The 21,270-nt window shown below is 42.4% G+C and overlaps 1 protein-coding gene across 21 annotated transcripts in view; it reads right to left on the minus strand.

The window, feature by feature from the left end:
* The window catches only part of APBB2 (amyloid beta precursor protein binding family B member 2), a 350,239-nt gene that overhangs the window by 11,575 nt on the left and 317,394 nt on the right, over window positions 1–21,270 (minus strand). For 12 of the 21 annotated variants that reach the window (XM_025040257.1, XM_025040263.1, XM_025040261.1 and 9 more), the window contains 3 exons: window positions 12,864–12,869; window positions 3,524–3,638; window positions 259–346 (listed from right to left, as the gene is read on the minus strand). In XM_025040257.1, coding sequence (XP_024896025.1) covers window positions 259–346; window positions 3,524–3,638; window positions 12,864–12,869 — 209 coding nt within the window. The remainder of the gene's footprint in view (window positions 1–258; window positions 347–3,523; window positions 3,639–12,863; window positions 12,870–21,270) is intronic. The other 9 variants (XM_025040258.1, XM_015597517.2, XM_025040264.1 and 6 more) reach the window with 1 other exon arrangement.

Genomic DNA, 21,270 nt, shown 5'->3' on the forward strand with positions numbered 1-21,270 from the left:
CTAGGCTCTACATGAGCTATAAAACCACTAAAGATAATATTCTTTAATCTTGTACAACAGCAACAAAACGCATCTTGGCCCTTCATGCTTGATCCTATTGACACAAAATTAACTTTATGCCAGGGGAGGGCACCCACTGCATGCTCAGCACGTGTTTGTTGAGTGTGGTTTTTAAGATTAAAAGCACCAGGGAACCGCCTGAAACCCTTTGGTTCCTGACTAGGATGGAAAGCGCCATCGTGAAGATGGCTGACCTACCTTGCAAGGGAACATCAAGATTCACATTGGTTCTTTCCTGTAAGGAACTGCAGGCCAGGGCTTTGGCATTCTTCCGTTCCGCCATAATCTGAAGAAAAGACCACTTTAGTTTATGGTTACAGACTTCCTGTCTTCAGCTATTCGAGCCAGTAAAATGCCTGAGCTCATTTCACTTCTAAGTTAAACCAACTAGTCTATTGCTTGACTTCTCACTCCTGAATCATTTAGCTGCATATTTTGAGAACTGTGTTCATTTTCTCCAGGGTTAAGAGGAAAATGACTATCCTGTACAGTATCCAGTTTGGTTAAAATTTATTCTTCCAGTCACCAGAATCCCATCTCTATTAAAGCAAACAGAACAAATATCCCTAGTCATGCGTGGACCTGCTGGCCCATTGTGGTCAGGTGAACACAGAGCAATGGACTTCCCCCATTGCCTCTGGAGGATGACTTTTAGGTACTTTTCAGAGCTCTGAGAACAGATTACAGGAGTCCCCCCTTATACTCAGGCGACATTTTCCAAGACCCTCAAGGGATATCTGAAACCTTGGACAGTACTGAACTGAATATATACTATGTTTTTCCCTATACATTGATACCTATGATAAAGTTTAATTTATAAATTATACACAGTAATAGATTAACAACAATGACTAATAATAAAATAGAACAATTATAACACTACACTGTAATAAAAGTTGTGAATGGCTTTGAGGCCATTATTAAGTAAAATAAGGGTTACCTGAACACAAGCACTGTGATACCATGGCAGTGGATCTGATAAACCCAGAGGGCTACTCAGTGACTAGTGGGTGGGCAGCTTATACAGCATGGATATACTGGACAAAAGGATGACTCACATCTCAGGTGGGATGTAGCAGGATGACATGAGATTTCACTATGCTACTCAGAATGGCATACAATTTAAAACCTGAACTGTTCATTTCTGGAACTTTCCATTTAATATTTTTGAACTGCGATTAACCATGGTAACTGAAACCGTGGTAAGTGAAACTGCAGATAGGGAAGGACTTCTTACTGTACATGGGTTTAAATCCCACCTCCGCCACTAACTAGCTGGGTGATCCCTTGTGTCTCATTTCCTTCACTATACATGAGATGATAATATTTATGTTCACTACAATGTTATGTCAATTCTGAGGATTACATATAAGCACCCAAGAGATATTTGCTGCTATTGTTATTCTCGAACTGTCCAGATCTGTCAGCTGCCTTCCAAACTGTCTCTATTGTTAGAAACAATAATGTCTCCTTAAGTTTAGGGACTGAAAGCCCATCCTTCAATGACCCCTCAAAGCAATTCATATCTTCATTCCCAACCCCAGCTTTCTACACCAGGTGGAACGAAAGTCATTTCCTCCCCAAAGCTCCATTCTTCCCATCTCCAGATCTGTGTCTGGGACAGTGGGCAATATTTATTGAGCATTTACTGTGCCATGCCATGACCTGAGGGCTTTATACTAGAATAAAGGCTCCATGTGGGCAAGGACTTTTTTTTCCCTGTTTTGGTCTCTGCTGTCTCCCTAGAACGAACAGTGCCAGGCACATAAATGGTGTTCAACTGTATTTGTCGCATGAAGGGATGAAGAAAATAAAACCCGGGGAGTGTGCTGCAATCCTGCAAAAGGTATAGTCACGTCTCAGTCTTATCAATGCAAGCATGTGAGTACGGGTGGGATACGTGTGGTGATCCCTACGCCAGCACCCATACTGTATCCCCCTGTCCCATGGGTTAGAGCAGCAGGCTGGTGGGCTATTTCTTTTGGGGCTAGGGATAGCTCCTTGCCCTACCCCTTCTGTAAGAACTGTGGCTTGTACCTTCTTCACTTCTGCTGCTCAGATACTGGCCTGGACCATAGTGATGGCTGTGGCCATGACTTGGGCTTTGCCAGCTCAGGTGGAATTGTGAGAGTGAGCCTGGGTCATAACATCAGCACAAAACCAGAAAGGTGATGTTCAACAGAGGTGATGGCAAAGTCCTGTTTTTAGATTTGATAAATAAGTGTGATAAGTAAGTTCTGGCTGTTTGGCCACCTGCTATTTGAACACAAGCCAGTCTGTGATGTGGTTGCTAAGAACAACAATCACCACAGTGTTGAATCTTTGGAGGTCGTAAAACAAGGCGGTCTGTTCTCTGCCAGCCCACTTTGGGAATGCTGCATTCATTTGGGGAAACTAACCAGATTATGCCCAGAGGAAGATGGTTAGGAGCCTGGTAAGCACATGTCCTGAAAGTGGCTGAAGAGGCAGGGGTGGGGATTCCATAGAAGGGAGGCAGTCAGGAGCAGAAAGACTTGACGAGATACTTGTCCAGCACCTCTAAATGTGCCAGGCACAATGCACAGCCTTAAATATCTTCAAACAACAAAGGGTAGCCCAGCAAAGAGACAAACTAGAGGAATGTTTCTCTGTTGCTATAGATCACAGATCTCAAGTAAATGAATAGAGGTTTCAGAGAGGAAGATTTCTGGTCAACACCAGAAAGAACTCTGTAACAGCCAGAACCACTCAAAAATAGAAGAGTCTCCTGAAAAGTGCAAGACCCCACCAATGGAAGTCAACAGAAGTCAGTGGATATCCATGGATGTGCTGGGCAGAGGGTACAGATGCTTGTATTAGGATGCTGTGCTAGAGGGAGTGAGGAAATAGGGTTGGACCGGTGGTGTCCAACTGTTTTCGTTCTGAAGCTCTGTGACTCTGGTTAAGGAAGTAGGGCCCTTACCAGTGTGAGACAGTGACCACAGCCTTGCCTCACAGCTGGCAGTTTCCATGAGCTGCTGTTTGTCCTCATGAAGTCAGTGTATGTTCATGGGAACCCCCAGCCACCTACATTTTCACAGATGCCCCAAATGGTTTCTCAGTACTCTCCCCTCTGTGTTTACTCTTTCAGATCAGGTCGTCTATTTCCTGGGAAATCTGCCCTGACTCCTTTGCCCTGTTTTCTAGCTGGGCTCCATGTACACATCTCTGCCACTGCACCTGCCGCTGTTCTGTCCACCTGTTATACTCCCACTGTGGGTGGGACTAAAGCTCTACTCATTTTGTAGGTGGAGCACCATTTAGAGTGATGCTCGACACACAGTGAGAGCATTCTCCCAATCCTGGCTGAACAAGCAGTTTGCCTGCTTCTCCAGGCCTCAATTTGCAGGTCAGTGTGTCCCCTCTTCTGCCCTTTCACACCCCTTTCCTTGCTCAAGCAGTGAGAAAAGAGAGGGATAAACCACTGTGCCCTAACCCACCTTACCTTGGAACAGATTTCGTGGAGACTCGTGGCGATGGCTTTCGCTGGTGTGTCACATCGAAATACATGACATTTCAAAATTCTTGTGTCTTTGTCTCTTGCTACATAAGCAAAATCTCTGTGCAAACAAAAATTATCAGGACATTAGAAAAAGGAAACTATCAATACCCAGAAACAGTTTTATGGATATTAGGAAGTCATTTGAGTAAAATAACTGAAGGCATATGTGTTAAGTGGCGTTGAGCTGGCTCTGAATCCTAGCGACTCTGTGAATGAGTGATGCCCACAATGTCCTGTCCTCAGCGGCCCACTCAGCTCCTGTAGACTCATGCCTAAGGCTTCCTTTATGGAATCAAACCATCTCTTATTTGGTCTTCCACTTTTCTTGCTGTCTTCTATTTGTCCCAGAATTATTGACTTTTACAAAGAATCCTGCCTTCTCATGATGTGTCTGAACTAGGACAGCTTCGGTTTTGCCATTTTTACCTCCACTGATGTTTCAGGTGTACCTTGGAGATACTGCTGGTTTGGTTCCAGACCACTGTAATGAAGTGAGTCACATAAAATATTTGGTTTCCCAGTGCATATAAAATTAGGTTTACACCATACAGTAGTCTATTAAGTGTGCAATAGCATTATGTCTAAAAATATATACATACATTAATTAAAACCTTTATTGATAGAAAATGCTAACCATCATCTGAGCCTGTTGGAAAAATGGTGCCTACAGACTTGACAATTTGTAAAAATGTAAAATGTGCAAAGCACCATAAAGTAAAGTGCAATAAAATGAGGTATGCCCATCAGTGTTCCCCAATCCTGGTCTTCTGTACTCTTGGAATCTCTAACCTTAATGAACACTGAGTTTTAAAGAAATCTTTCTAGAGAAACGACAAACATTATGATTATAAATATTAAGATTTTAAACAGAAAACAGGCTTGAAAAGAATATGACTCAGTATAAATACTATTGCGACAAAGACGGTGGTGTAGCAGAAACAAACCGACAGACTCTGATGTGTAAACATGAGCACAGAGAAGGGATCAGGCCCACAGCTGCTGAAGGAAGTTGACAGGCAATCACAGGGTGAGCTGGAGCACAAAGAGACGCCACAGGCTGAAACTCCGCCACTAGCACGTGATCCTGTTAAGCACTTCTCGTACTCCAGAGCTCCGGGCAAGGGGAGGATTAGCTCAGACACCACAGTGAGCATGCAGCTGGAACTGGCTTTACTATCTGTTTTACTGATGAAAAGGATACTGTGACATTATCTGGCTTCGAAAGAACCATGCCAAATTTCTCACTGTTATTACTGGAGGAGAGTGGTTTAAAGATCAAAGTGATTATAAAAAATAAATGCCCAGATGTATCCATTTCGTAATAGATCACAACGATTTTATTCCATATGTTGCTAAGCCAGGATATTGTCTGTAGACTACAGGTTAATTCATTTTTAATTATTTCTTTTAATGTAAGAACTGGCAGTCTTTTCACAGGTTATGTTTGATGCTTTCCCCCAAATACCCTTGGCCTCCTTGGAAAGGCACAGGGATCCATGCACTGAAGGCCATCGGCCATCACGAAGGCCCAGCTGGAAGAGCCTCCCCGCTACTCCACCACCCCGCCGTGCCCCAGGCAGTCCTGTAGCAGGGTGGCCCTAAGCCCTGGCCCCAAGTCAGGGGCATCTTTACCTGGCTGCCCCACAGGCCCTTTGACCTTAGCCTGTCTATATCTTGCTCAGTGTCTTGCTGTCTACAACCTTCTCCTTCTTCCTCATGTCCCATCTCAGTCGGTATCCTTCATGTTTGAACCATCCTGACTCCTCACCATGTGTACCCAACTCCCAAGTTCAGCTTATATTACTTCCTGAAAATATCCTGAACCCACCCTTTCCTCATTGGCCCTACCACCATTCAGACATTCTAAGCAGGTTCTTGCCTCCCTGCCTTTGCTCATGCTATTTCCATGCTCTTGCCATGGTTTAGGACACAGCTGAAGCTGGATAAGCACCATTCCTGGTGCTGCATGGTTTCTCGTACACTGCATTTACCACTGGGTACCATAAGTGTCTGTTTATAAGTCTGTCTTCCGTACAACTCCTTGAAGCTCTGTGAAGATGATTTGCTCCTCATTCATTCCTGGTACCCAGTCCAGGCCCTGCCGTAACATATACTGAGTGCTCCTTCCTCCCGTCAGCACGGGGCCTGCAGCGCACATAATGAATTCCTGTCAGGAGAGCTGGCCCTTGGTCAGAGGCATGAAAGGGTCCTAGGACACTGGGCTAGAGGGTGAGTCTGAGAGAGGAGGTGGGCCAGACTTTGAAGGATAAGCACAATCTTCTTCCATGCTGTGTTTCTGAGGCCTTTCTATCCTAGTCTCAACTACCAACAAAGCAACATATTACTTGAAAAAGAGATGGAAAGAAGGCATCACCTTTGGAGTCCATGCTCAAGGGAAGCCCTGTTCTTGGCTCCCCTCCTTCTGGCTACTCTTCTTTTCTAGATGGATCCTAAAGTAACACATACAGTGTCTCACCACACACAACTTCTTTCCTTCAAAATTCCATGTTCAGCCACAATTTTTCTGAGGTCAAATTTCTTCAAAGCCCTAAGGTCACCCAAGCAAAGTCCTTTGTCTGGATTTTAGGAGCTCCAAAATCTGTCCCATTAACTTTTCTAGCATTGTTCCTCCAACGAAGGGGCACTCCCCTGTTCCAGAAAGGTGGGCCTCCATGTCTAATCATGGCATCTCCCCTCACTTTGTGACCACTGGCCTCCCTGCACTGTCTGGACTGCATCATTTCATCTACTCTGTATACTCCGGCCCAGAAGCCTGCCTGGCCCTCTGGCCCTAAGGACCTTGCTTGTGTGTAAATGCTTACAGCACTTAAATTCTGTTCAAGAGCTGTAGTTACTATACAGGTCTCAACTGTGTCTGTCCTCTCTCAGTAACAGTAAGGAACAGCCAGAAGGCAATGAATCAAGACTCAGGCAACCCGAATACTAGTCTTATTCTCGATTCCACTGAGGCATATAACTTTGGACATGGAGTCTAATCTCATCTCTAAGTAAGGGGAATATGCAAAAAAAACAAAAAACAAAAAACCAAATCATAAAAAACATGATTTTCAATGGCCCTTCCTGGTTTTGACACTGGTATAAGCTTCTAGATCCATTGTGTTCTCCTTGACTGCTGGCTGACCTACGGGCAGACGCTTCCAATGTTGCCAGCATGGAGGGTGAGACTAGCTGTGATCAATAAGCAGTGGATTGTTCCAATCAAATGTGGCTCTGTGCCCTCTGTTCTTTCCTATTTTTTAAAAAAATTATCATTAATCTTCATTTTCTTCTGGCTCAGGAGAAAGTGATTAACACCTAAGGCAACCACTTAGAACCTACATCTTCCCAAAACGAAAGCTCAGTAACCGTGGAGTTTGATTGGGAAATTTGGACAATTTTTTTACTGCCTCATCTTTTCCTGTTCTGTCCCAGGCACCAGGCTAATGATCAGGGAGGTAGAAACCTAAATGTCCATGAGTGTGAATAAACACGATAACTAACTTTTTGGGGAGTTCATTTGTTCCCAGGATAAAGCAATTCCTCACTATGGAGGTCAAGAGATTTGCATGTCTCTTCTATTTTATTCGCATGAAACATACCCTGTGTCATCCTAATGTAGCTGAAGCCCCAAACATGGGGATTTGTGAGAGGTGAGGAGGCCTCTTTTTAGACAAGTCGAACAACTTCCTTTATGTGCAATGAAGTATATGGCTGATCTAATCTCACTATCATTCAGAATAAAATCCAAACGCCTCTTAACTGGTTGTTGCTTGGCTTTTTAGTACACGACTTCCAAAAAAGGCTGTTGTGGTAGACAGAATAATGACCCTCCCAAGATGGTCATGTCCTAATATCAAGAACCTGTGTATGTGTCATCTTACTTGGCATGGCAAGATACTTTGCAAATGTGATTAAATTAAGGATCCTGGTATAGGGCTATTAACCTGGATTATTTGGGTGGGCTCAACACAATTACAAAAGAAGACGCTTTCCTTATGAGTGAAAGAACAGGAGCAGGGTCCACAAGCCAAAGAAAGCAGGCAGCCTCTAAAATCTGGAACAAGCAAGGAACTGACTTTCTCTTGGAATCTCTAAGAGGAACACAGCACTGCTAGCATCATGATTTTAGCCTGTAAGACCCATTTTAGACTTCTGACCTTTCAGAATATTAAGAGAACAAATGTGTTTCTTTAAGCCTCAAAGTTTGTGATAATTTGTTACAGCAGTGATAGGAAACTAACAGAGCTTCCAGATGGCTGTCTTTTAAAAAATTACGCTATAGCATTGAAGACTTATATTTAAAAAAAAGGTATTCACTTCCACAAATACCTTCTGAGCTATTATTATGTACCAGGTACCAGAGATGCAAACACAAACAAGACAAGGTTCCAGCCTAGGAAGCCCATTGTCTAATTAAACTGACCTCAGTGAGATATGAGCTACATCTTTAAATATAATAAGGACCTCACCAGAGTAAGAAGGGCAGTAGATGGTTCAAATGAGCATGAGCAAAGGGACGAGATAAGAAAGCCCACAAGAGTGTTTAGGAGAACTTCCAGTCGTCCCATGCATATACCTTTGGTCCTTTGGTGAGGAGCCATGATGTGGCAACTGGAAAGTTGTACAGCAGTCTAGAATCTGTTTGTAGAGTGCCTTGTGCCCTGACAGGAGTCTAGTCCTTATTCAGAGCCAACCAAGCCTTGACCCCATCTGACATGTGTTTTAAAGTTCCTTCTAGTGGAATGAAGTGGGTCAAGAAAGGAAACACTGCGGGCTACTGCTATGGTCCAGGTGAGAGTGGATAAACAACGTGCAGGCTAAGTTAGCATCCTGAGAATAGGGTAGAGGAGACAGATGGAAGAGACGTACTGACAGGATGGTGTAGATGAGGGAGAGAATCAAGAATAACTCTGGAGTCCCTGCTAGGACAACTAAGCACCCTCCTACTAGGGCAGGGAGAGGGGAGGGACGTGGTGAAGGAAGCCGATGAGCTTCAGGTTGGACAACAGAGTAGGAGATACTTGAGGGACAGCAGGTGGCCAGGCCCTTCGAGCAGGTGGACATGTAGTCTCTGAAGTCAGGGGAGCAGATGAGAGTGTGAAAAACAAGAAAAGACAAACCATGCCTAAACCCTAAGGAAGAAACACATTAAAAGGTTTAATTGAGGCTGAGGGCCCAATGAATGTGAATGGTGGGGAGGTGGAAGGCCTAAAGACAACAAAGAAGGGTGTTTGTGAAGTCTCCAGAGCTGCAGAGGCTGAACAGCAGGAGACCGGCAACATGAAGGTCTGTGGTGACGTTCGCCTCCTGGGCCCTTTCCCTGGAGAATGAAGTTCGGGACCCAGCTTCAGGAGACTGAGAAGCACAGAAGTAAAAAAAAAAAAAAAAAACAACGAAAAAAATCCAGAGTACATATTCCTTTTTCTTTTTCTTAAACCTTTCATTCTGGAACTTTTCAAACATTCACAAAAGTAGGAAGGATAGTCAGTGAACTCCCATGTCCCATCAGTCAACTTCAACAATGATCATACATTGCCTGACTCAGCCTTTCAGATAGATGATTTTTCCAATCAGTGTTATGATCCTAAAAGACCATAAACTCTTTGCTCACATGTAAGAGCAATTTAATATTTTCTAGAGATTTTCCTGTATTCTGAGGGGGACAAGAAATTGCTTTATGATAAACCTTCACAGTTAGAGTATTCTTTACCGACTGTGCAAATCAAACTGTCATATGGGCCCAGCACCACTCATGTGAATTTGACAGAAAGCACCAGGTGCCGTCAGGTATCACAGAGCCAGTGACTGTGACACTGTGTGAGGGTGCAGGACAGTCCACTGTAGGGCATTTTAGGTGCCTTCACCTGTGGAGCCCTCAGTGGCGCTCCCTCATACCCCTTCACTCCTCAGAGCTGCCAGTGGCGCTTGGGCTGCAACTACCTGGATTCCACAGCACCAAGAGTTTCCTATCTTGGAGCTGAGATGGGCTCAGATGGGCTTCTATGCCACCTCCAAATGACCGGGTACTCCAGTGGTCATGCACCTCCAGAGCCTCAGCATGCTCATCTATAAAACCACAGAGTTGGCCCAAATGACCTGTGAAGTTCCAGTCAAACTACAGGTCCTGTCTTTTCCAACAAATTCTTCTAGATAGCTGTCTGTCTGAGACATTCTGTCTGACATTCACCAGCAGAAACCATTTTCATCCTTTGTTCCAACTCACTCCATTTACAACACTGGTCCAGGAGCCATTTGCTAAAAGAGGCATTTGCTGGTCGGGTCCCCTGCTCCCCACACATGGAGTTTCATCCCACTGCTTTCTTGAAGTCATGGGAATCACTGAGTTTCCTTTATAAACCAGGAAGTGGAAGGTTTACAGCTGTCACTTGTTGTGTCCCTTCTGTAAACCATACCAGAAGCGAGTACCAGGAATCAACTACCTTTTACCATTTGTTTACTGAGCCCTTGTGTTTCCGGCTCGTTTTGTTCCTCTCCTTTTGCTGTTCTCCCTGGCTAATTATTCTGCCAGGGGACCAGCCTCAGGTTCTGCCAGGGAAAAATGTCGGTACTATGATATCTTCACATGATAGCTTCAAATTTCTTAATGCCCACCTCTCCGCCCCGCCCCAAAAAGGTTGCTTTTACTATTCTCACTTGAACAGCGTTTTAATCAACCTTTGGATGGTTTAATCCATCTTTATGGAACAAATGAACAATTCTTTATTCAAATGGACTTTATTAAAAAATAGCCAAGAGAGAACTGCTCACCCTTTCCCTAAATCGCTCCCCCAGAACTCCCTTACGTAAATGGGATTTGCGTAAAGATTTTAAGAGGAATCTACAGATCTCTTACTACTTACTTAGGCTAACATTTCAAAGTCTCATCTACTGCAGCCCAGACAGGTGGTACTGAGAATATTCTAGTGACATGAAATCTTACTTAATGAATCAACCTGTTCATTTGCTGGAATGTTCCTGGTAAACCAAAATATATTTTTTCTAAATAATGAACTGAAACTTGCCTACCTGCAGCTTTTGCTTGTGAGATCGAGCTTTGCTTTCTGGAGCAACCCACAACAGGCGATCTCGTCAGCTACACAGCCCAGACTTGTCTGGCAGCAACTCCTCCTTCTTTTCTGTTAGACTCCATTCCATTTACTCTCTCACCAAATCTCCTCTGTTAGTGTCCCTTATCACGTCTCCTTAATTTGATACCTTCTTCCACAGAATCCGTATTTGCTCAGGTCAAATGCACATGTTTGATAATGGGAATTTGTGAAGGCTGACATGTGATAGCCTTTCGATTAATGGTAGTTATTATTATAATGTTGTAAAGAACTCAAAGAAAAAGCCCACTTTGAAATACTGTCTTCTTACCCATGAAGGATGCATAACCAGTCGCATGTCTGTGAATTATAAAGACTTGCTGAAATGTACTTAAAGGCCCTTTCCTTCCACGTTATCTTTTTGTAGAAGCTGTAAGTCGCCAGAGTTGTTACTACTACAGAGGGCAGTGCCACCCTACGTGCAAATAAGGACAAAACAGCAGCAAAGAGATTTGATGCAAACATCCCATTTCTAGTCCTTTATGATAAAGGGCTTTCTCTTTTCTTTGTTTCACCTCTACAGGGCCTGGAGGGAGGAAGAGTCCTGTTTCAAGACTGCCTGCTCTGCTCTTCTTTGCCTAACTGCTCTTTTTTTCCTCATTGTACTTTGAAAATCTTGTTTTGGGGGTGGAAGGAGGGAAGAAGAAGGTGCTGAGAGATGTTATCTTCCCAGATGGCCAATTTAGAAAGTTATATACTCACATACGGCGTTGCTTTTTCACTTTTATCCAGTGGCACATACACCACATGCAGGCGTCATTACTTTCACAAAGCTCAGGCTTTAGCTTGGTAAATCAACTTTTTTCCCCCTTCCTTACAAGCTTAAGAAGATGCTAAGTTTATAAACTCTAAAAGGTGCATCCCAGGAACTTATCACCGGGGTAAACACACATTCTCCACAGGGAATCCTTGACCAGGCACCTTCGTGAGACCACAAAGGCAGTGGAAACAGCAGATCTGAAATTCTACCACAAGCAAATAATTCAGGTGGCTTTCGTGGACCAGAATCTGTAGCCCTCTCCAAAATACAGTCTTACTGTTAATATTCAGAGCAACTGCTACTCAGTGGGGAGACCTGAAGGTAGGAAGTAGCAAACATCTAAAAACATCCTCACTACTGGCTTACACAGGACTTGCCCTCTCTTTAGATGAGGGAGCTCATGTCTGAACACACAGCCTTCATCCTCCAGAACCTTCCACCACCTCCAGAGGTCAAGTTTGCAAATACTCTTAATTATACCCCCCGGAAGATTGAAAGTGTTCACCAACCAGTCTATGCCATCTCCCTTTCCATCCTCACCACTGAGCACAGACAGCAGCTCATCCTCAGGGAGGAAAATGGCTGCCAGCTAGAGATCGCTTGGCCTGCCAGGCGGGAGTTCGTCTGAGATTGGTGCAGACGCAAAAAGGCGACTGCCTGTGTCTCTCTGTCACGCAGTAACCACAGCCATTCTTTCAAGGAGGAAAATTTAAAAATTTTCTTCCATCAAAAATGGGGCTTTTATTAAGTGACAGAGCTATGGAATGGTGGAGCATGAAGTGCCCAATTAGCCAAATGGGCAGGCTGACATTCAAAGCACACACATCTGAGGTATAAATGCCTTTCATTTTAGAGTTATATCCTTCCCTTAGTTATCTTCTTCTCGATGTGGGAAGGGAAAAGAATTCCATATATTTTCACTAATAATTGAGATTGAAATTGAGTCAGTCCTTGTAGCTATTAGCCTAGAGCAAAACCTTACCAACAAAACTAGAGAATATATAATGTAAGTAAGTCTTGTTGATATTAATTCAAGAAGCATGAAAAGTCTCCTTATACAACAAGGTACATAACCTAAATATTACTATCATGTCTACTCCCTAACATGCTTATGAGACTTTTTCAGCCATTAGTGAGAGTGACCAAGTTCCTGTTATACTTAATCACACTGACTATCACCTTCCCCAAACAGGGTCGAACTCAACAGAGGTTTAGGGACTCAGATGCAACTCCATATTCTATTTTAAATGTGAGACATATAAGAATGATAATGATAACGGGTTAAACATAACGAAGTTCTGCCTTTCAAAGACAACGATGGCTGTGATGACGGCAATATGGCATGAAGAAAGCAAGAGAGCTTTACCAGACACTTTAAGACACAAGGAAGAGGGAGAAGTGAAAATTGATTGGTTACCTCTCTCTGAATCCGGGAATGCATGAGGGAACAGAGCAGAAACAACACGTTAGTATTCACACAGCATCCAGTAAATAAAACAGTCGTGTTAACAGCAACTCTGAGCACTGACATTCCATTTTATTTCCCAACTTTGCTGCAATTAATAGCCCTTCAGTGCTTATTTTAGCTGAACTCTTACACAGAAGTGTGTATTTTGAGCCACTTTACGATGAAGTCAAGAGATGCCAGCTGAGTTCAGAGGCAACATATCAGCCAGGGGAGGTAATCGAGCTTAAAATATCACGGTCAAATACAGGAAACTGTCTGCAGTAAACACTGGCAGAGCACTTATCTTCATTTTCCAGCTCCACCTGTTCCCAATAAAAAAACATATGGAAACAATGACATGGAAACAGCCTTATCCATTTTACTAGCACTCCTGACATTCTATTAACAGGGCTACATTATAATTTAGGTAACTTAATTTCCTGAAATGCATCATGAGAGGGCAACAGAACAGGAGGGAGCAAAGGCAGAGCAGAAGGTCAAGGGCAGAGGTGGGGAGTGGGAGGGCCAGGAAATCAGCACTCAAAAGGGTGAGGAAACAGACATGTGCCAAGGCAAAGAGGAGCAGCATGTGGAGAGAAGCCGACAGCGATTTGGGGCTTGGGGCCGAACACCCTGAGTTCCACCCCCAGACTGCTCTTGAGCCACCAGGGTTACCCTAATGAATACCCTAATGAAGGCAGTTAATCTCCTGAACCAGAGTGCTTACGTCACCATCCCCTTCTGGTCTCATCACAGCCAATTTGAAAGGGCGCGAGAGCAGAGCCCTCAAGTCGGTCACATGCATGCATTATATGTAAAGCAACTGGATTGCAGGGGCAGGAGCACCAGACAACACGGAGGCCAGGAAGAAAGCCAACTTTCACAGAAACCACTCTTTTAGGTGCCCTGTAGCCAGGGTCATGGAGCAGCCAGCAGGACCCTACAGATATGAGAGCTAAAATCCCAGTGTGAAATAGCAAGCACGCCTGCCAGTGAACCACAGTCATTACATGGGAAGGCAGAGCTGTACATTCTGATATAGAACAGTGACAATGACATATTATTAAGTGGGGGAAACCAAACAGGCAAACAATCTAAGTTGCAGATACATGGTCTTGTCTGAAAAGCAAAGTTCGAGTGTGCATATGCATAGTAAAAAGTCTGGAACGTAAATAACATCCAGACTGTCAGTTGTCATCTGGAGGAGGAATTATGGAGGATTTTATTTAGTCTATTTGTTCGAATATTACACAATAAGCACATGCGACTTTTCTAATACAAATAAGTGAATATCTCCACATTTCAGGGAAACCACTGTGATGAGCATACGCCAAGGACCAGGTAACAGCACTAGAATATGTGTGACTACTATAGTCACATTCCCAACAACTATGCCTTATTGAGCTCTGGCTCTGCGTTGCCCTAACAGCAACTTGACAAGGTAAATATTACTGTTCCCACTGATAGAAGAGACAAATTCAGAGAGGTTGAGGAACTTGAAGGTCACATAGCTAGTACATGGTGAAGTCAGAGTTTGATGGTGAGTCTGCAGTACTCTCTAATTCTAGCCTTCTTAGGATGCACATATGATGGGTATGCAACACTTCTTCATAGCCTTGCAGAACCATCTTATGGTTTGTCTCACAAATGACCCACGTTACTACGCACAGCTGTTTAAGAAAGGAGCAAAGGGTTTGGTAAAGAATCTGGGATTTTAGATGAATGAGGAGCCTCTTTCTCTTTCCTTGGCCTGTGAACTTCTGAAGGGGAGAAAGTGGATGAAAATTCCCGAGAGGCCCTTTAGGCTGAGTAGACAGAATTGTGTTCAAATTCTGCTGGTAGTTGTGTTCCTTCGGGCATGTTACGTATCTTCTCTTTTTCCTGGGCTTCCTCTATGTGCCAGGTTAGATGGTGTCCCTTCTGGAACCTGCTTCTGCATCAGTGAAAAAGGGGTTAGGACAGCTGGCTCAGGGCAATCATGAGAAGAATTATATGTGTAAGAGAGTACCTGACACGAAACAAAACACAATAAACTGCATCATTATAGTTAGTACCACTGAGTCACTTGATGGTTTCATGTCTCAGCTGAGTCGTGCTGGGCAGGCAACATTTGGGACAAAATATCTCCCATGGAAGGGAGGTCAGCTGGAGAAGGATTTGTGGCCCTCTCCTTGGATTTGCTGGGTACGTGACCACAGAACGAGGGGCAGTCACCTCCTGCTCACGTCCTTGTGTAATGCCTCAGCCCCACTATCAAAGTTAGTCTTTAGAGGCAATTCAGATAATCAACAAAGGATCCAAAAACCTGGATTCCAGTCTAATGCTGAGTAAACATTAGGCAAGTCACTTAACCTCTTCCGAGTGTGGAGTTTCTCATCTCAGATTAGATGGTCTAGGAATCGCCTAGTACTCAGATTTCTATCAGAAAAGGATTTGTTAGGAGCTTCGCCTCCTACTAAAAAGATCGGTAGGTGGTAATTCTTTGAACCACTTTTGATATATACCAAATGTTTTTAGTTTTTATTCTTTTGCTTTAAATTTTATTTTATTATTAATTTCAAGTATACAGTACATTGGTTAGACATTTGTATAGTTTATAAAACGATCCCCCTAATTGCTCGTTCTCTCTTCTGGCTTGCCACCTAGCCATATTAATGCTAACTGCACTCCCTATGCCGTGCTCCCCATCCCCATGACCATCTATCAACCTCGAATTTGTACTTCTTTAACCCTTCACTCCATTCTCCCAGACCCCTAACGCCCCTCCCCTCTGGCCATCACCAGATTATCCTTTATATTTGTGAATCTATTTTTGGTTAGTTTGTTCTTTTGTTCTTTAGATTCTGCATATAAATGAAATATGGTATTTATCTTTCTCTGATTTATTTCACACAGCATAATAACCTCTAGTTCCATCTATGTCATTGCAAATGGTAGGATTTCATTTTTTTAATGGTTGAGTAATATTCCATTGTATATATGACCCATAACTTCTTTATCCAATCGTCTGTTGATGGGCATTTAGGTTGCTTCCATATCTTGGCTATTGTAAATTGTGCTGCCATGAATACTGGGGTGCACAGATCTTTATGAATTATTGTTTTGGTTTTCTTTGAATAAATACCCAGAAGTGCAATTGCTGAGACAAAAGGTAGAAAAGTTTTTGAGAAACTTCCATACTGATTTCCATAGCAGCTGTACCAATCTGCAATCCCACCAACGATGTATGAAGTTTCCCTTTTCTCCGCATCCTTGCCAACACTTGTTTTTCTTTGATTTATAGATGATAGCCATTCTGACAAGTGTGAGGTGATATCTCTATTGTGGTTTTAATTTGCATTTCTCTGATGGTTAGTGACCTTGAGCATCTTTTCATATGTCTATTAGCCATCTGTATTTCCTTTTTGGAGAAATATCTGTTCAGGTCTTCTACTCACTTTTTAATTGGATTGTTTTTTTTTTGTTGTTGTTGAGTAATATGAGTTCTTTATATATTTTGGATATTAACCCCTTATCAGATGTATCATAAGTGAATATCTTCTCCCATTCAGTTGGTTGTCTTTTCGATTCATTGATGGTTTCTTTTGCTGTGCAAAAAGTTTCAGTTTGATGTAGTCCCATATATTTATTTTTTCTTTTGTTTCCCTTGCCTGAGGAGATATGTCCGAAGATAAATTACTAGTAGCAATATCAGAGAGATTACTGCCTATGTTTTCTTTTAGAAGTTTTATGGTTTGGGGTCTTACATGTAAGTCTTTAATCCATTTTGAGTCTATTCTTGTATATGGTGTAAGAAGATGATCCAGTTTCATTTTTTTTTTTTTTGCATATATCTGTCCAATTTTCCCAGCACCATTTATTTTAGAGACTGTCTTTACCCTATTATAAATTCTTGCCTCCTTTAGTTTTTTATTCTTAATGAAAAGCTTATGCATAGTGTATGGCAAAAACATTGCCCAATAACCTTAAATCTAGAGTCTTGAGAATACAATATTTTTCTTTTGTGTATAATTATTATTGGAGCCTTGGATATTTTAAATCAGACCCATTACTAGTGATTCGCCTAAGGAAATAACATCAATACGTAGCCACCGTGGTTTTCCCTGAAGGCAGAACTTGGAAAAATGACATTACAAACTTTTAGCAAGGTTAATTCTTTTGGGGTTAATAGACATGCTTGATTTAAGTGTCAAAGTGAAAATAGGGACTTTAGAGTGATCTTTGAAATGTCATTTAAAAAATGCAAAAGAGTCACAGTGGCAGCCGCTACACCAATTTGACACCTTATAAATTTGTCAGGGAAAAAACATCAGCCCAAAGCTGTGCTTCTGCCTGAGACACACTATTCTGAGAGTGGAGAAGGCTAAATTTAGAGTTGGGCACAAGCTTACTCCCTTCTCATAGTACAAGCTGCCAATGGGAAGAATTAAACCCCAGAATTAACTCCACACCAGCCGCATACCCAAGGCTGCCTAATCGGTGATCTGTGTCTTGGGAAAATGAATGTGGGAGTAATTGGCATTGCTTTCATTAGAATAAGCCTGGAATAACAGAACTACCTGGCATGTGTAACTGGGCATCCAAATAAACAGGACACTTCTCAAAATAAATAGCACACCAGAATGACAACGTCTGTTTCAGCTTTTTGGAAGAGGACACTTCTCCTAATTCCCAGCACAGCCATCTACTTCTTATGCAATATACAACCATACTGCCGTCAACTTTTCACAAACAGCAAGAAAAGCAGACTTGCCAGTGTGCTTCTCGCTCCATTTTTGCACTGCTTTGTGCTACTTTTTAAATGCTTGTATTTCATCACTGGGGTCTTTTGAGCACCAGCAAAAAAAGCTATCATTCTCCACATGCAAAGAAGTAAAAACTATAAAACTTTTGTGAAAACTCTCATGCCAACTCCTCTGACAGTTTCCCACCCCGCCCCCGCAGCTTCAAGTGTTTTTGCTTTTTGTCCTTGACATTTATTAGCTGTTTGCCCTTGGTCGAGGCCCTTAGCCTCTTTGTTTTTCAGTTTCTTCATCTGTAAATGGGGATAACAGTGGTAACTTACTTCCTAAGAGCACTGTGATTGTTATGCTTGTTAATTAATGTAAGTCTTCACAGCATGACAGCGTGCAGTGTGGACCTGATATGCCTGTTGCTGTGTGGTACCCAAATGGAGGTGGATGTCTGCCAAGAGGAAAGTTCCTAACCTGTTTTAGATCATGCGATCTTTTGGAATCGGATGAAAACACTCCAGAAAGAAACGTGCACAGATCCACAAGTTTATGCACAATCTTAGGAGGCTGGGGGCAAAGGTTCAGTAATTCTTGAAACTCATTAGCAGACCCCTTTAGCATCCACACCCTGCAGGTAAAGTCCTCTGATCTGAACTGAATTCTGATTTTATGTAAATTCACCATCTGGTGTCTGATGAATTAAAAAAAAAAAAAAAAAAAAAAATCAGCTCAGGGAAAGGTTCTGTCCTTCCCAGGACCAAACGGCAACAGAAACAACCATCTCTGACCAAGTGTGCCTCACTTTGTATAAAGCAAGTTCTCTTCTCACCTCCCTGCTCCTGTCCCCAGCACCACACAACAGCCTGTATATCCGTAAGGGGAGTTGGAGTTCCAACAGAGATAAGAGTGGAGCTGAGTATCTAAAGTGATATAAGGTTATTGAAATTCAAGACACACTCTTCTAAACAAAGGACTTTCTCATGCCGTTGGAGAGAAGCCACAATAGTTACCACTCAGCTTACTAATGAGGGAGACAAGGATATTTGAGAGCAACCAGGAAATGAGTATTTTTTAAAACTCCATTTTCTGAGAGCGCACAAATTAACGAGTGTCTGCCCTCATCTGTTTTGTATTACAGTTAACAAAAACCAACAACCTTGCTTCTCTGAATATTTAAGTGAAAAGAGAATTCACTCACAACTTATGTTTAGTTCTCAAATGAGAAATAACTCATGCCATGTTATGATTTCACAGTGTAATGTTTAGAGTATGATCAGAGGCTAAAATTATGTAAGTTATACCTGAATTGTGAAACCGTGGGCTCCATTCCTTCCTGAAAGTTGAGATGGTAAAACAAAACAAAAAATACTTGATAGCCAGAAGGCTCCTATCTGACAAGGCACAAGAATGAGTGAAAGTTTAAAGACTTTGATACAAAGGAGGGAAGGTGACAGCTCTCTACACTGGGAAAGTGTTCCATGTGAGAAGTGCCATGAGGGCACAAACCACTGGCAAAGTACAGACAAGACTCGCGGTTAAAACAACGGTGAGCCTGTGAGTGAATTCTCTTCAACTCTATGCGCCTGGCCATGTGGAGGGCCTCCTGTGGACAAGGCACATGCTTATATCAGATTCTTAATTTTCAAGAGAATTTAGGATATAACTATATATCCAATCCCATTTCTTTGTGCAGATAAAAGGAATACTAGTGTAACTCACAGAAAAAGAAAAGATATTTGGCCTTTGTTTGAATTTTGGAAACTTCCATATAGATACAAGTATTCCTAATATTCTGTAAACTCACAATACTTAAGCAAAAACAGATGACAATACTAGGATGACTGATTGCCAATAATAAAATAATAGCAGCGGCTCCCATTACTGAATCTGCTTCTTCACCTAGGTTCTGCTCTTGGTGCACGTTATGGCCAAGCCACACAGTAACACAGCAGGGGAACCATTTCATGGCTCTCATTTTTCAAATGAGGAATCTAAGGTTCAGGGAACCTTTAAGTTAACATGTTCAAAACCCCCAAAGCTAATAAATGGTGGATCCACAAACGGAGTACAGTCTGCTTGACCTGTCTCTTCTTTGTGCTGTGTTTTTGGGGCACCTGGCACTTAGGACTGTCTCCCTCTCAATTAATGGGCTCCTCACGACCTCACCCCTAGATACAGAGAGGTAGCTTCAGCTCTCTGCTCCTGTCTCTGTCCCTATTAGATTTCTGGTTCCATCACTGCTGGATCTGGTGACAAAAATTAAGTGCCGTGTTTGATCTAAGTAATTTTCCAAGGCAAAGGCTGAGGATTTCACCCTTTCCACAGTGACCTCTTATCCTGTTGCTTCCTGCTTATGAACCCCCTTCCCCTGAACTCCCCATCTATCTCTCTGAACTCACTTCCTGCCTTTCTCACACCTGATGGGCTTCAGCCACACTCAGATCCTTCAGTTCTCCAGCACACACAGGCCTGTTTTCACCTTGGGGCCTTTGCTCCCTCTTCTTGCTGCGTGGATTGCTTATTCCCCCAGGTCTCCCATGGAGGACCCCTCCTTATCACCACCACTCCCAAAAGAACCATCTGGACCATTCAGTCACTGACAACACTTGCAGCCATCTAAAACTACCTTGCTTATTTGTTTATTGTCCTCCTTCCTTCTCCCCCATGAAAGAGTAAAGTTTGCCTTGTTCACTCACTACTGCCTGGCACATAGTAGGTAATCAAAAATATTTTTGAATGATCGAATAAATAGCTCAAAAGAGTAGACAAAGGACTTTCCACCTTATTCCTGATCATGCTGGTAAGAACCTGAGGGAACGAATCCCAGAATAAGGAGTTGGTTGGATTTCTTTTTCTCCTGCTACTATTTATCAGAGACAGCATTTTAAAAAATGGCTTTAGCTCATTTTTTGTTTTAGTGTCATCTAAAACAATGTTAATAAGATATATTTTTCATCTCAATGGGTAGGAGGCAAGTTCTGTGAAGATTATTAATCTCTTGTGACTCTGAAAGCAAAGCAAATCTATACTACGATCATCTCCTGCAAAAACAATATTGTTTCCGGAGCCCCCACTAGATTCCCCCTTTAGAACATCAGTCTAAATGAAAAACAAGTCTCCTACTCCTGAAGAAATCAATATATACATTTCCCTTGAATACGGATTTCTATCAAGATTTACCAACTCCTCAGATAATTTTCTTTATAATTGTAGTCTTAAAAAGGAAAATCTTTGTGTATCATTTAGGGAAAAGTCCCCAGACAATGCATTTCCACACAGGCTGAGGCAGAGAAGTAGGAAGAGCTGTACTCTAAGGCAGCACAGAACACGCCCGTGCTCCCAGAGGTACCGCTTGACATTAGTAGGAGTTAACTTCTTGATACAAGGTGAAAGACTATACATTTTTCCTATTCAGAAAGGTTACTTTTTACATGCAGCTAGTCTCCTTGTTTCCAAATCTTTTTTTCCCATCAAATATGATAAGAAATCTTTTTTAAAAAGCCTCACAATTCCATCATAGTAGCATCCTATTTTTACTGTCTGAATTTATTTTCATTTTATGGTCCATATTGTCCATGCTTGTTCATATTTAACAAATAAACATACCATTTTGAAGAAGCTCAAGTGTGGGCTTGGGATGTTCA

Source organism: Pteropus alecto, unplaced genomic scaffold (assembly GCF_000325575.1).
Source record: "Pteropus alecto unplaced genomic scaffold, ASM32557v1 scaffold57, whole genome shotgun sequence".
Taxonomy (NCBI): Eukaryota; Metazoa; Chordata; class Mammalia; order Chiroptera; family Pteropodidae; genus Pteropus; species Pteropus alecto.